This window comes from Lepidochelys kempii, chromosome 2 (genome assembly GCF_965140265.1).
Source record: "Lepidochelys kempii isolate rLepKem1 chromosome 2, rLepKem1.hap2, whole genome shotgun sequence".
In the NCBI taxonomy this organism is placed as follows: Eukaryota; Metazoa; Chordata; order Testudines; family Cheloniidae; genus Lepidochelys; species Lepidochelys kempii.
The window spans coordinates 1,946,983-1,962,775 of NC_133257.1; the positions used below are offsets into that span (position 1 = coordinate 1,946,983).

The window sequence follows — 15,793 nt, forward strand, 5'->3', positions numbered from 1 at the left end:
TTAAGCCTTTGGGATCCTTGGGCTGGAAAGCACTGTATAACTGAGGGACCCTAGAAAGAAAAAGCTATGTTAACTTTACTTGTTGGCCGTGGAACTTGGTCCTCCACTTTTGACCCTGGACTGCTTCTTCAGTTCACTTTGTGGATGGTGATATTTGATGTTTCTGGGATAAATGCATTGAAGGGTTGTAGATAAAGTGGGAGTGTTTTTGTGAGCGGTATGAAACTTACATGCTTCATTCACTTTATTTTTAATTTATTTTTCCCCCCTCCAGATGTAAAGGAAGCTCGTATTCTCTGAAATGGCAACCATCTGCCAAACGCACGGAGGGGGGCTCAACCAGTGTCACCTGCGCAGTATAGGCCGCAAAGCTTCTGTCTTCGGTGTTGCAGAGGTTATCCAGTGAGTACTGTGTAAGACAGCTCTTGGGCTGCTCTGCTCAAGAATGAACACTACATGCTGGGATTTGTATTTTATGGGCTGTGTTCCATGTTAAATATGAGTGGCGATGGTCCATATTGTAGACTGTGTCCAGTATTGAGACTAACTTGTTATGGTGTGAGTCTGATTTGATAGAGTATGTTTCTTAGTTTAGTTTAATATTATTAATCGTAGCTTACCTTTGTTTTCTTGATTTTATTTTAGTTTGAGAATTGTAACTCTATCAATTTTATAAATTGTATTGAATTTCTCTCAGTATGGGTCCCAGAACCTTTTGAGGGCCTGGCTTAGATACCAGCTGATCAACCTAAAAGCCTGACCAGCTCCCCTTACAAGTCTTTGGTTCTCACAGCTTGCTTGGACAGTTTTGACTTTGCCACTTTGAATATTTAACAGAACAGTCTTGGCACGGTCAGTGCAGTGGGTTTTTGTTGATTATTTCCCCCCAGATGTATAAGTTGAATCTTTCTTCTTTTCTGCTTATGTTTCCAGTTTCTCTAGGTTCCTTTGTATTATTATTTCTATGCCCTGAGAGGTGTTTGACTCCTCCTACTTTATTATTGCCTGTGAATGTAATTTATTAGCTGTTTGTTCTTTTTTTTTAGATCATTAATAAAAATGCTGTATAAAATCAGCTGTAACTTAGTCCTCACAGTATTCTGTGGACTTAGTACAGACTACCTCTTGCTCCCCTCCTCCCCCATTGGGCTCCTTTAATGTGTGTCAAGTTGGGCAGCCACAGATCAAGACGCCCATAATCACTGGTTACTTCTGAAAATGTGAGCCCTGTGTTCTCTGAAACCACTCCCTATTATGCTGAGTTAGTTTTGCTCTATGCATCTTCTCTGGTAGTGACCAGAAAATGATGATTCATTACTCCAACTGTAATTGAGTTACTAGACCTTGTAAATTCTATTGTACCTATTTGTGGTTCGATGAGAGGTGTTGTCTCTAGCCTCTTGTAATCACGCTGCTTTCCATGAAATCCAGACTTCCGCAGGAGAAGCTATATGTAACAGAGAAAAAAATCTGACTTTTTTTTTTTTTAAACTTTGTTTAAAGTTTTTATAAGGCAGTTACCCTGATTGGAAGAAACAAAGATGTTGTGGACTATTTCATCAGTGGTCCAGTTTCAGAGAGAAGAGATTACATTTCCCGGACTCATGCCAGAGTGATTCGAACCAATGATACTTACAGACTTGTGGATTCCAGTTTGACAGGCGTTTATGTGAACGATGTTAGAATCAATGGTAAGTGTGGAAGGAAGATGTTCAAGGGCATCCAGAGGAATCTTGTGCATTCTTCTCTTTAGGATTAGATGTTAGGATATACATAATAGATCACTTTATTTGATGCTTATTTAACATTTATATTACGGCTTCTTTATCGCCTGATGTAATACATCCAATGATAGTTCTGAATTTTTGAAAAGAATGATCGTTTGTTGTGATGTCTAATATTTTTTTGTTTTTGTTTTAAATTTTCAGGTACAATTAACTTGCAGGAAGGAGATACTGTGACCTTTGGACATCCTGCAGGGAATGGTATCAGGTCTGGAACACAAGTTCGTCAGCCAAATTCAGAATTTTACTTTCTGGTACATTTTATTCCTTTTTTGATCTGTTTTAAGAGTAGCTAAAGCATGGGTCAAATGTGATCCATATTGTTACACAGTGCAGCCTGTGGCTACCCTCCTCCTTAATACAAGGCAGGTCCCGTGGGAACCATGAGTCCTAGCATGCTGTGCTCTATTTTGATCTAAATGTCCTGTCCTCATTGCAGACTGGATGGGGGTGGCTGTGATCTGATTCATGTAAATAAGTTAAGTGTTGCCCTTGTGCTCCTGGCGGGGTCCAATCAGTACATCAAAGTTTTAGAGACCTCTGTTCGAATTAGTGATACTGAAGAGAACTCCCATAAGTTTAGTATTCAGATAACTTGTATTCTTTTAATACATCAGTATAGTTGTTTATGCTACAGACTCTGAGAATGATTCACTTTTAAAGGTAACTAAGTAAGACTAACTTCCATTAAAATTGGAAGACTTGAAAAAACTTAACTTCCTTTAAGCCTGAAAACTGAAATCTGTTAAGCAGTAAATGATGCAGTTTACAAGGTATTAGGCCTCCTCTTCATTTTATTCTTCTGGATCTTGAATTAAAGTGAGGTTGTGTTTCAGATAAACCTCTTGCACTTCTGTTTCAGTTTGAACATTGTTACTGTAGAATCGATCAGCTGCAAAGTGCATGTGGAGAGATGAGGAATTCGCTACCACAGGTGAGGCAAAGCATAGGAAAAAGAAATTACTAGCAGTACTCAGGGTATTTCATCTGACAAACAGTGTTCCTTTGTTGTACTTAAGGTACTGCACAGGATCTTTTCAGGGGGAATAAGGCAAAGCGTCACATTTATGGGTAATACATGTATCAATCAACACTGTATCATATGCATGTTATCTATATTACACGCACGCACGCTCCGTCTTGTTGTTGTTACCAACGAGTTGCTCCCCTTAACTTCACTGGCCAGGTGAGTTAAATGGGGGAGGGGTGGAGCCGGGCTTCTGTCGATCCGGATCGATGCTCCGATGTTGACAAGACGAGACCCAGGGTCCTCTGCAAGACCCGTCATATTTATAGCTGCTTCCCTCTCATGCAAATCTATATCAGATACAAAATCTGTGTCTGTGTCCATTGGTCCTTTGTGCTGCTTCCTTCTGGGTGTGGTCTTAATGCTACAAAGGGCACTTTCAAAAGAAAGTGCTGGCTTCTAACCCCCAAGGCCATCAATATATCTGCTCTTCTTTAGTGAGCCCACTTGACAAGTTTTATTGTTCTTGGGTCTGGTTTCCATCCCTTCTGTTGCAGCTGTCTGGAGGTGCTTGCCTTTCACACCTCGTTCATTCAACAGGGCAATTGATTAAGAGAGTTGGGGGGGGGGAGATCTTATTCTACTCCTAGCAAAAAGACATTTTTAACATTATACCAAGGCTCAATAGAAAGTTTTCTATATAAGGATCTGATACAAAGTTCTATGAAAATAGAGGCATAATACAAAGTCATATGAAAGTTATGTGAAGATGCATAATGCAGAGATTTATCTACACCTTTTTTCAGCTAAGAAAACTAATGGTGGAAATCTGTGAAATGCTCTCTGACCTCCTGAATCAGTTCCCCTGCTCACTGCAAGAGTCATGCTGTTGTTTGTTCAATACACAAGTGTAATGGGCGCTTTTCAGACAAATAAGACCCAGATCCTGGCCCAGTGTACTTATTTTCTAAGTTTTAGAGAAGATACAATGAATGCTAGCAACAAACAAGATGGGGAATTGGGGAAAGAAGGACAATGGTTACAAAAATGTCATACTGTTTATGTGCACATCTTGAAGATTCTGTTATAATAAATACATTTATATTACAAATGGAAAAAAATAATAAATACCTATTGTGTGTGTGTACATTTCTCGATCCTGTCTTCAGCAAGCACTGCTCCCCCGCCCCTTGTTGAGTTCCCTCTGATCACTCCTGCACTGCTTCTGAATTGTTTCAAGGGTGCCTACGTTGGCCAGACAGAACGAGAAAGAAGTGCTGTTGGAACTTGGACCACTTCCTGAAAAATAGCACTGACTACACTTGGAGTGTAATAAATATAGAATATCAGGGTTGGAAGGGACCTCAGGAGGTCATCTAGTCCAACCCCCTGCTCAAAGCAGGACCAATCCCCAACTAAATCATCCCAGCCAGGGCTTTGTCAAGCCCGACCTTAAAACCTCTAGGGAAGGAGATTCCACCACCTCCCTAGGTAACGCATTCCAGTGCTTCACCACCCTCCTAGTGAAAAAGTTTTTCCTAATATCCAACCTAAACCTCCCCCACTGCAACTTGAGACCATTACTCCTCGTTCTGTCATCTGCTACCACTGAGAACAGTCTAGATCCATCCTCTTTGGAATGCCCTTTCAGGTAGTTGAAAGCAACTGAGGTCATCAGTTGTGTATGGGGAAGAAGGTTATTATGCTCCCTCCAGTCAAAAATTATGTGCCCTTAATGTGTAGTAGTGTGGGGGTGGGGTGGTGGAGGGTGGCACCGAGTAAGTGGGTGGTGGTGGTGAAGAGGGATTAAGTAGATATGAAATGTCAAGTTATCCATTCTACATGGGTTTCTGTTTTCACAATTAATATGTAAAACCAAAGTTCATTCCTTTTCAGTTACTTATACTTAGCATTTTATGGTGCTGTGACTCTTGTCTCTTTTCTACAGGTTCAGTTACCGCTGTTGACATCTCCTGAAGTACCACCAGTGTACAACGCAGGTCTGGTCTTCGAGAACAATGTTGGCCTTCCCATTATATCCCAGCTGGCATGGACTTCTCAAGTAGTCCCAAATAGTGGAGCTCCATCTATATCTAGCACACACTGTGGTGATATGCAGCCTCCCACGGTCATTGTGACTCTGCCGTTAACATCAGCTGGCTCAGTCCTGTCTTCAGCGAAGTCTTCTCTTTGTACAAATTCTGTTAATGTGACTTCAAACAAATTAGAAATGCCTGCAACATCTACATCAGCTGCAACAGCAGATACTTCTTTGGAAAACTACACTAGACCTAATTCTCAGATTGTACGTTCTTCTTCACCTGAATATGTCCATCGGAAGGACTCAACAGTCACCACAGAGCCTTCTCAACAAAGAGTCTTTGAAATTGCACAGTCTTCGTTTCACGAAAATGCTGCAAGGACAGCAGAACTGGCTAATTCTGACTTTCTCTGTGTGAAACCAAGCGGAGCCCAACCATGCACATTAGGAAGCATGTCAAAGTTTTACAGACCATTCCTGGATGAGAGACAAGACAGTGGTGAAATAGAAACACAACCTCCTGTAACTTATAATCTGGAACCTTCACCACCTTTTCCTCACTCAGGAGGTGCTGTAGAGACACATGACAGTGACCCGAGTGGAAAAGCAATTGTCAGAGCTAGTCTTTCTGTTAATAGTCTAGATCTTTCAGACTCTTTTCAAGTAGAAAGTGGAGGCAACCTTGATTCCAAGCCACTAGTTCCTGTAGCTGATAAGTCAGTGCTTGGAAGTTGTGCAAACTCTGACGACGACGTAGTGATGGAGATTAACGTTATTAACAGCACTGAAGAAACAGCTAAACATGAAACTTCGGGGCATTCAGAACCTTATATTCAAATGCAAGTCACAGAAGTGATAAATGAAGCTATGAAAAATGTTCAGGTGCCATCAGTCGGTGATTATAAGGCGAATTTAATGGAAAAGGAAAGTTCAACAGAAGAAGAGAATAAGTATTCATTGGAGCAGCATATTGGTGATGCTTGTGTACATGAAACTCCATGTTTGGCTGTATCTGTTGCTGGTGCTGAAACTTGTGAATCTCATTCAAAGAAAAAGGGTAGTCTTCGTGTAAATAGCCTGTCAGAGTTGGTTATTGTTGAAGTAGAAAACTATTCAGAAAACAGTGACTGTATGGCAATAAGCATTGTCCCAGAAGACATTGCTTTGGGTAAAGATCTGGATGGTGGGTCTCCTGCAAAAGAAGTGGTGAGTCCGAAGAAACTAGTGAATGCAGATGGTAAAACCTGTGTAGAAGAGTTGGATTTGCCTTCTGAAACTGCTGTGACCATAGACAGAACTCGGGAAGTAAACATATCATTTGTGCCAGACTTAGAACTTCCACATAGTGTTCGGCATTCTGAGATGAAAAATGAGATCTGCAAAGATGAGCTGACTTCAGTTATAAAGCAAGACAGCCTTATGCCAAATGAGGAAGCAATAAAAGAAAGTAGTGATATTGTAGAACGTGAAAGTTGTTCCTTGGCTGATGGAGAATTGGAAACTTTAAATAATACCTTACATATGGAAACTCAGAAGCCTGAAACTACTTTGGATATTCAAGAAGGAGCTGAACCTAACACTGATAAAATCATTATGATATCAAACAGAGAAGTGAGAGAAATACATAGTGATCATGTTTTTGAGGACAAGTTGCAAAATGCTTTAGATCAGGACTATATGTTTTCAGACACTGGAATAATTAACCTAGAACATCAGAATTCTTCTGATGCTCATAAAATTCTGACAATGTGTGCAGCAAAAGAAATGTCCGGTTCTGAGTGTAATATTGGTTCTGCTAAATTCCAAGAAAATGAGGATGACACTGTCAGTGGGGTTGCCTTATTCCAGAGCTGTGTTACAGAACAAGTTGTCTCTAGAGCCAGTGGAACAAATATTGTCCAGTGTCTGGATATGCTTCATTCAGAAGAGGAAGAATCATCAATGGATTCTCATGTGGCACTGGATGGGCTTGTAACAAAGAAACTTCAAAACAATTCAGATCCCACAGCACCAGAGAACCTGCCCTTGTGTACAGAGAATATCTCAGACTATCATGTACATTCTCCTTCTAAACACCATATCCTTTCTCAAGATACATACTTGGAAGATGTAACTTATGATTCTCCCTGTAATTGTGTGCCGTCTTCCTCTGGCTCTTTGCACAGTGAGAGCTCACCTCACCAACCAGCTCCAAAGGAAGAGGAATTACGTAATTCAGGGGCAGTTGTCAAACCTTTGAGTGGAACATTTTGCAGTTTGCAGGCCACAGCAGTAGAAATGACTTCTCCTGAGTATCCTTGCAGGTATGAAGACTCTGGAGCTTTTACATCTGTCAAGAGGTCCATCAGTGAAATGATGAGCCAGGAAACAAACATCCAGCCATTGTCTCAAAATGAAACTGAAACTTCTGTGGAACAGAATGCATGCAATAAGGCAAATATTTCTCATGCCACTGTGTGTATAGAGTCTGAAGGCTTTCAGTCAGACCACGTATATATGACTACATCCGTATCTACAAAAGGTGTGCCACAGGAGGATAGTGATTTTGGTATCAATAAAATACATTTGGAAGTAAGTGCTTCTGAAGGGGATGAAGAGCAAACAGGTATGAATGTAAATGCCATCTCTTTAACAATGGGTAGTCCTGTTAGATACGGAGACAAAGATGAGAGTGAATCAAAGATGGATTCCATGGATACAGAGACGAGAATATCTTTAGTTACAGATTGTGTTGAAATATCATATGCAGAAGTGGGAACTCAAAGTAGGCTAATAAATGAGAGGGCCATAAACTTACTGGCTACAAAACCTGCAGTAAATGGAAACAAAAATAGTGTGTCAAACACTAGTATCTGTGAGGAAGAAGTAAATATGTCTGTGGACACACATTTGAGTCTTCAACAATTTTCAGAGGCATATGAAAGAACTATACTGTTTAACAATGCAAGTAAAAATTCCTGGAGAGAGTTCTCTAAACAGATGGAGATAGATTCCAAAGCAGAGGAAAAGCTGCCTTCAGAAACACGGATAAAAACCTTTGATGAAAAAACAGTATTTGTAGCTTCGTGTTCTTCTCCAAATACAGTGACATTTTGGGAAAACACAGAGAAATTGGTGGAAGCGATGAATCCTGAGTCACCGATTAATGTAGGTGAAGAATTTCTTGATCGGTGTCTTCTACAGAAGAGTGACTGTACTTTGGAGAGAAAGAGGTCTCCAGGAAAAGAAGAGGACGAGTCATATGTCTCTGTGTTTTCTTCCAATTCTCTTTCAACCACTAACACCAGGTGTATTAAAACAGTTGAAATCCTTGTCAGACATACTTTGGATTCCACTCTTAACGATAACAATGAGATGTATGATACTGATTGCCAGGAACTGAAAACTGCTTGCTCAGTAGTGGATGATACAGCATCAGGGGAGAAGCAGCTTGATCAGTCAGTTAGTATTGAGAATACGTTTTATAAAAAGACAGATGAAGATAGTATCAAAAGCAAAGAGATAATGAAAATACCAGAAGAGAGACATGACTCAGGAACAGCCATTAATGATAGCATATTTGAAGAACAGAAAAATATAGAAAACAAAGGTATAGATAAAGAGATGGAGATTATGGCAAATATGCATGTTGGACAAACCAATCTTAATCACAGCAGCGTTACAAAAGCACCCACAAACAGGCTGGAAGGGAATACAGCATATTACTCTTCAGAATTAGAGGGAGGAATAGCAAATGATCTTTCTCCATTATGCTTACCCAAACAGACTTCTCTAAAGTCAGAGCTTCTTGCTGCTACTAATGATTATTCCTGTTCACAAACACAGTCCCCTTACTATGTGAATAAAAGGGACATGGGAAACAATCCAGAACCTGTAAATGACTACATCTTGCCCCAGCAGGACACCAGGAATGAAGAAGGTATGAAGTTGAATGATGAAAATACAGGTGAGGCAGTAAACTGTAAATGGAGTGTAAAATCAGTTACACTGGAAAAAGATAATGCTGATGCACATTTTAGTGAGCTTGATTTGGGAACACTGAATAATTACCAAGAAAATAATGAGAACTCTTCTGTTAGCGCTGCCCATTTGGAATTACGACAGCAGTCTAGTGCATTTCATGACCAGCAGGAGACAGATTCCCATGCTGTAGAGTCCCAGCATTTGGAAAGTAACATAGACTTGAAATCCAAAGAGGATCCTGTGAAACAATCACTTTATCCAGAGGACTTTGTTGTAGACTGTGATTTGAAGAAGCTATGTGAACAAAATATGACTACTGAAATCTTGACACCAACTGCTTTGGAAAGGAGTAATCAAAAAAGTATATGCCAAGAGGAAGGTGGAATCAAACTGCAAACTTCTGAAATGGACACACAACCATGCAGTGTAGACAAAAATGATCTTGCAGTCGGGATGCAGGCTATTGCATTTGGAAAGCCTGAATCTGCCAAAGAAAATATAGCTGAAAACCACCTAAAGGAAATTGAAAATGACCCTACAGAGGGGTCTGAGTTATTCAGTGGAGAGGAACTTAATTTATATATCTCAGATTCTGAAGTTGAAAAGGAAAAGGAAGAAAACAATAGCATGAGAATGAAAAATACAGTTGAAATGCAGCATGATAGAAGCAAAATCCTGAAGAAGGATACTGTCATCTCTGATCCAAACAGTGTTTCTGGCAGCATTATTCTGCAAGCTGACCTGGACTGCAAGCCAAATGAAGATCAGCTTGACAGAGTGATTGAAACAGCTGATATCAAATCAGTGATAGGTACAGAAACATCAACAGATAGGAGTTTGGAGGGAAAATGCTATTCTCTTTGCAATGCAGAATATGATCTAAGTGAAGTTAGAATTGCTGGACCTGAAAATTGTAGCACAGGTGTGGTAGTTGGTGAATTCAGTCACTTAGTAAAAAGCCCAACACTGAGACAAGAAAAAACAGAGAACCAAATAACTGCAGAACGTGATCTTGGATCCTTACGTTATCCATATAATTCTATAGAATTTCCCTGTGTACCGGGAAGCCAGAGAGAAATGGAAGCAGTGAAAGGCAATGCAGAGGTTGGTTTGAATAAGGGAGATGCAGGTTGTTCAGATGAACATGTAGGAAATGCTGATTCTAATTCTATCCAAGCTGGAAAAAATCTAGAGGAGAATCCGGAGCCTGCGCATAGCTTGCTTGATGGTTGCATTCAAGAACTAGAGGTGGGGACACTAGCTGTGCCTCTTGGAGCCCTAAAAACTGTTAAAGACTCTCCAGTAAATGAAATGCTGACAAGCCTTTGTGCAGAAAAAGACAAATTTAATCAGAAAACAGAAACAAATGAACTGGTATATATGCATGAAGAAAGCAAAGACTCTGAACCCCTAAAATCCCAAGCAAAGATATGCCAGCCCACAGGATGTGCAGACTTTTCTGAAGGCAGTAACGAAGATTTAACTGTTTCAGAGTCTAACTTTACGAACAGAGTGGAATTTCATAAAGAGGAGAATAAAGATTCTCAGAATAAAGAGGCAAACAAAAATAATTCTTTCAGAACACTAAAAAGACACATTAGTAGAAACGAATATTCTGGAACTTCAGTTTCTGAAGATGAGCAGTGCTGCTCCCAAAAGAGAAACTGCCCTTTAGGGTCTCTTTCCATGCAGGAGTTTGTATCTGACCTGCCCAGTCCTAATGTAATCTTGTTTTCCATTCCCACTGATTTGAAGGAGTGTCATGATCAGTTTGTTAGCAGTAGTGTTAAGAAGTTCTTTAAAAAATACCCCATTCTTCAAACGGCTCAGCATCGTGATGAAGTGGAGAAGGAAAATAGTAAAAATATTGCCCAGTTGGTGAGAGAATTTTTTAAAAAAACAAATGACTCTGAGAACCTGGTAAATGAAAACACAAAACCTGAAAGGTTTGTGCCATCCATTAAAAGTAAAGTAGAAGAAGACACTGACTGTAAATCTATAGGTGAAGTAGACAGTGAAAGGAGAGATGGAAGCAGTTTACTTCTGCTTTCAAGTATTGAACCTCAAGTAAATGGAAAACAGTCAGTTAAATTAATATCTGAATCCCAGAGTCTCCCCTTTGACAGTCAGTCCGGGTTTACTGAACTTGCTGCCAGTTCAGAAGATTCGTGGACTTATGTACTAGAAAAAGATGTGGTAAATAAAATTCCAGAAAGCCCAAGTGCAGATTCCCTGTCTGAAGAGGAACAGTTTCAGTCTAGGGTGTGTTTAGCATTAGATAATCTATATACTTCTGCTAAATCTCCCCTGAAGTCTCCTGATATAAATTCTGAACAGAGCACCAAAATCAAAGATTTGGACTTCATATTCTCTGACATATCAAATAGCTCTGTTGAAAATGAGCATCATCAACTTGCCCGAAAACTAAGTAGCAGTAGTTCTAGTGGAACAGGTGACGGGCTACATGAAGGTATTTGCAGTGACAGTTGCAAAGCAGCTGGTCTTGACACACAGTCAGGTTTTTCATGTAACTCCTTAGAAGCTTCAGCTGTGTATTGGAGTGATGAAGACACAAATATAACTTCAGATCTCATTGAGACGTCTAGAGAGAGCAGCCAGTGTGTTATAAGTAACTTGCCGCAGCAGTTGGAGTCAGAAGACCATGTTGAAAGCATCAAAGACAAAAATTACATGCCAATACTGCACCGGGCTGAGAGAACACTTGATGGTGTCAAAACACCCAATATAGAAGACTTATCAGTTCCTGCATTCTGTGTGAATTCAATAACTGGAGCTGTTTCTAGTTCACAGAAGATCATCTTGAAGGTAGAAAGTGATGCAGACCAACATGAAGTCCCTGAATTTGATGGTCACAACAACACACAAAATAGTGAAATCTCCTGTCTTCAAACAAAATCTGTATGCTCTCCCTGCAAAGGTGGTAATTTTTTTTAAAAAGCATAAAAAATACATGTCTTAAGGCAGAAAAATGCATTTGAGAAGGCATATGTTGTGGGCTGGGTGTGTGGCTATGAAAACTGCCAGAAATAAATTAATTTGGCTATCACAGCACGTCATATTTATTATGGCGCATAGTCCCTATTGTATAGAGAAATTATAGTTGTCTGATTTCACATTGATAAACTTCCCTTTTTGTGTGAGGAATGTCTCTCTCACAGTGTTTTGGAACCAAATTTGCCTTATCCTACAAACTTGGAAGTAGCTTACATCGGTTGCTCTGGCTCCTGCATTTCAGTTATAAATTTAATGTGTTTATATTTTTATATAGACACACACTCTTTCCATCTTCCAGCGTGGTTTTTCTTGCATTCCTCGTGGCTGTGGACAGAGCAGCCTGAGTGGTATGGCTAATGCAGATTGAATTTGCTGAGAAGTTTACAAATATTGTAGTTCTCTAGCTTACTAGTGTTCTGGAGCACTGGCTTCCGTCTAAGGGTACGTCTACACTGCAGTCACGGGCTTTTGAGCCATCTTGTACAGTCCACACTGACGTGCACACTGCTGCAGCTTCACTGCTCTGGTACCTGAGGTAGCTACACTAAAGATAACTTAGCTATGTCTTCCTGAGCTGTGATTACAGCCTGGACCTACTCTAGCACAGATGTAACAGATGTGCTCAGCTGGCCTCATATTTAGGCAGACACATAAGCACAAGGCCCGCATATTTCTCTATCCCAGAATTCATCCCTTAACTTGGAATTGTGCTCCAGAATCTCAACTTTCATTAAAAAAAAACAAAACAGTTTTAATCCGTATGGTTGTGAAGATAGCCTCAAAAATGTAAACCAGTGCCCCGCCTGAGTCTGTAAAGAGACAAAAACAAATAAAGTTGATTGATCCATTTTCATCCTTAAATCTGAGGGTAAAAATTATATTCTCCACTAAGGAAGCCTCTATTAGTAGGGTCTAAACAAATGAAGTTGCTCACTCTAAAATGCAGCTGTTCTCTGTTGGTGCAAAACTAACATTGAATCAAGGGGTGAGGGTAGAGGGCACCCAAATGTTTCAAGTTATATTTTTTATTTGTTTGAACAGCCAGAAACATGCCAGGGTACTCCACAAAAGCAAGTATACAGTCCCTGCCCCAGAGCGTGCAGTCTGAACTTGGATATGATGACAAGTGTGGGACATGGATAAATGAAATAGCAGAATTTAGGAGAGGAAAGGGAGAAGTGAAGCAAAAAGATCACATGATTACACAGTAAAGCAGTGGTCCATTGTTGGCTTTAAATCTGCCTCGGCCTTTTGAGAGACAAGTCATGGGGGTGGGGTTTGAGAGTGAGAGAGAGGGAGGTGACCTGGTAAACATTAAGGAGGGCATTCCACGTATGGGGGTGGCTTGGAAGAAGGCAGAAAGTAGCAGAGTGTGAGTGAGATGAAGGGGGTATCTAGGCTGGCATCATTGGCAGAATTCAGGGCACATGGGAGGGAAAGCAAAAGGAGAGAAGGTTGTAGCTGAGAAGCAAGTAGCAGAAGCTTGAATTTGATAGGCATATAAGGAGCCGAAGTGGGCATTGGAATAGTCTAGATTTCTGTGAATCCCAAATGAAATGTTTGGTGTTTTTTTCTTTTCACCTCCAGATTTAACACCTGCAGCCACAGTGGATTGGAACGCTAACTCACCTATACAAGAACAAATTACGTCACATATAAGACTATGCATTAATTCTCAGGCGCAGTTAAAAAGGGAGCTTTCTCATGAGGAGCATGGTGATAGTGGTAACAGAAGCAGCATTTCCCCTCCATCCAAAATGTGTCCCCCTGTTGTTGCAATTTCTTCAGAGTCTGCTGATGAGGAACCAGCACCAAATCAAAAGGAAATTGGCTCTCCTGATGCTTCAGGATCATGCAGCACTTCTCAGACAAGCCTTACTGAACATCTTACCCAAACGCCATCCAAGCCTGAAGCCAAACACTCTTTATCACTGAAGAAACTGAAAAGTTCATATGCATCCATCCCTCCTTCTGCAGTCAAAGTGAGCAGTTCTTCTCAAAAGACTGTAGATAGTAATGTAAGCAGATGTCTTCAGAGCTCATATGTCAACAGTCAGTTGGAACTCTCTTCCTCTAAGCTTCCTCCTCCTGAGGCAAGTGATTCTGCTGAGATGATTAATAGCCACCATGAGAGAACTGACAAAGAGGAGGACTTTGCTAAAGATAACCAGCATGGAGGCCCCCAAAACCAGAAAGGGCAAACTAACCTATATGATTACATGGATGGAAGAGTTGCTTTGGAGCCTTGTATTGCAGTGGGATCGAAAGACCGCAGTGACTTACAGACTACTAATGATTTTAGTAGTATGAGCAGTGTGCCAGAACTAGAAGGTATGGATTTGTCTAGGTCAACATTGAACAGTTTAGCTTGTGAACCTGCTGCCTTTCCTGGTTTCAAAGAAGAAAATCTGCAGTGTTCTCTGCAAGTACAGACGCTTTCTGACACTTCTGGTCATTGCAGCCTGGACTTCAAGGAGTATCCCACAACTTTCTCTCCGGTAATCTCAACTTTGAACAAGTGTGGTGCCTCAGAGACTTCAGTAAGCTCTCTGCCAGACCATTCGTTTCAACCAACGTCTATGGCAAATCTTCAGATTCAAGACCGGGTCCTCTCTCCTTGTACGTTTGAGGCATGTACGTTTAGCCAACCAGCTTCAGAACATGTTTGCTCTTCGGATGAAGAAGCTTCCTGTCATTCCGAGGATTTAAGTGAAGATATGGAAGAATTCCCATCCATGTCTACAGAGAGTTCAAGTGCTATTGGCCTCTTGTCTGAAACTAAAAATCTGGGCAATCTCTCTGATGCTGAAAAATCTGCTCACAAAGCAAGTTCCAGTAATACAAATATAACGGAGAGTGAGCTTCAGAAAGCCTGGGCTTTATCAGAGGGAGACATTGAGTTCCAATTGAGTCAATGTCAAACTGTGCTTGATGACATTTCCCAGACTCTGTGTGCTGTGGAGGGCATTGATAAAGTGCACATGGAGGAATGGAGGTAAAGCTTTATTTTTGAGAGTCCATAGTTGTCAAACTAATGAGACCATTAGGGGGAGGCAGGGTTGTACTGGTCAAAGCATACTGAAAGGCAGGATTCATGACTCTCTGCATGACTTTAGGCAAGTCACTTTAACTTCTCTGCCTCAGTTTATCCATTTGTAAAATAGTGTTAGTAGCCACTTCACAGGGATGTTTTAGGCTACTGTGGCAAATTTGGTGTCATCCCAGTGGTGAATTTCTTAAGGAACTGTTGAGGAAATGGTATCCAGCCAATATGGGTTCTCAGTATGAAAACCTAAATTAATGGGGTCAGGACAAGAAACTACTCAAATATCCAGGAACCTGTTGTCATGCCGTTCCAGTGTGCCCTCTTGTGGCCCTGTGGATGTATTACACTTAACGTACCTTGAGTCTTTTCAATTACAATTCAGAAACAGGTTTCAGAGTAGGAGCTGTGTTAGTCTGAATACACAAAAAGAAAAGGAGTACTTGTGGCACCTTAGAGACTAACAAATTAATTTGAGCAGAAGCTGTCGTGAGCTACAGCTCACTTCATCGGATGCATGTAGTGGAAAATACAGTGGGGAGATTTTATATACACAGAGAACATGAAACAATGGATGTTACCATACACACTGTAACGAGTGATCAGGTAAGGTGAGCTATTACCAGCAGGAGAGAAAAACAACTTTTTGTAGTGGTAATCAAGGTGGGCCATTTCCAGCAGTTGACAAGAACGTGTGAGGAACAGTAGAGGGGGAGGGAATAAACATGGGGAAATAGTTGTACTTTGTGTAATGACACATCCACTCCCAGTCTTTATTCAAGCCGAATGTAATGGTGTGCAGTTTGCAAATTAATTCCAATTCAGTAGTCTCTCGTTGAAGTCTGTTTTTGAAGTTTTTTTGTTGAAGAATTGCAACTTTTAGGTCTGTAATCGAGTGACCAGAGAGACTGAAGTGTTCTCCGACTGGTTTTTGAATGTTATAATTCTTGATGTCTGATTTGTGTCCATTTATTCTTTTA

The 15,793-nt window shown here is 40.6% G+C and overlaps 1 protein-coding gene across 5 annotated transcripts in view; it reads left to right on the forward strand.

Moving 5' to 3' along the window:
- LOC140906245 (uncharacterized) overlaps positions 1 to 15,793 on the forward strand; it is a 106,721-nt gene that overhangs the window by 15,983 nt on the left and 74,945 nt on the right. For all 5 annotated transcript variants that reach the window (XM_073329827.1, XM_073329829.1, XM_073329828.1 and 2 more), the window contains exons 2-7: positions 275 to 402; positions 1,504 to 1,691; positions 1,929 to 2,038; positions 2,647 to 2,718; positions 4,700 to 11,693; positions 13,358 to 14,765. In XM_073329827.1, the coding sequence (XP_073185928.1) occupies positions 302 to 402; positions 1,504 to 1,691; positions 1,929 to 2,038; positions 2,647 to 2,718; positions 4,700 to 11,693; positions 13,358 to 14,765 (8,873 nt within the window). In that variant the 5' untranslated portion in view covers positions 275 to 301. The remainder of the gene's footprint in view (positions 1 to 274; positions 403 to 1,503; positions 1,692 to 1,928; positions 2,039 to 2,646; positions 2,719 to 4,699; positions 11,694 to 13,357; positions 14,766 to 15,793) is intronic.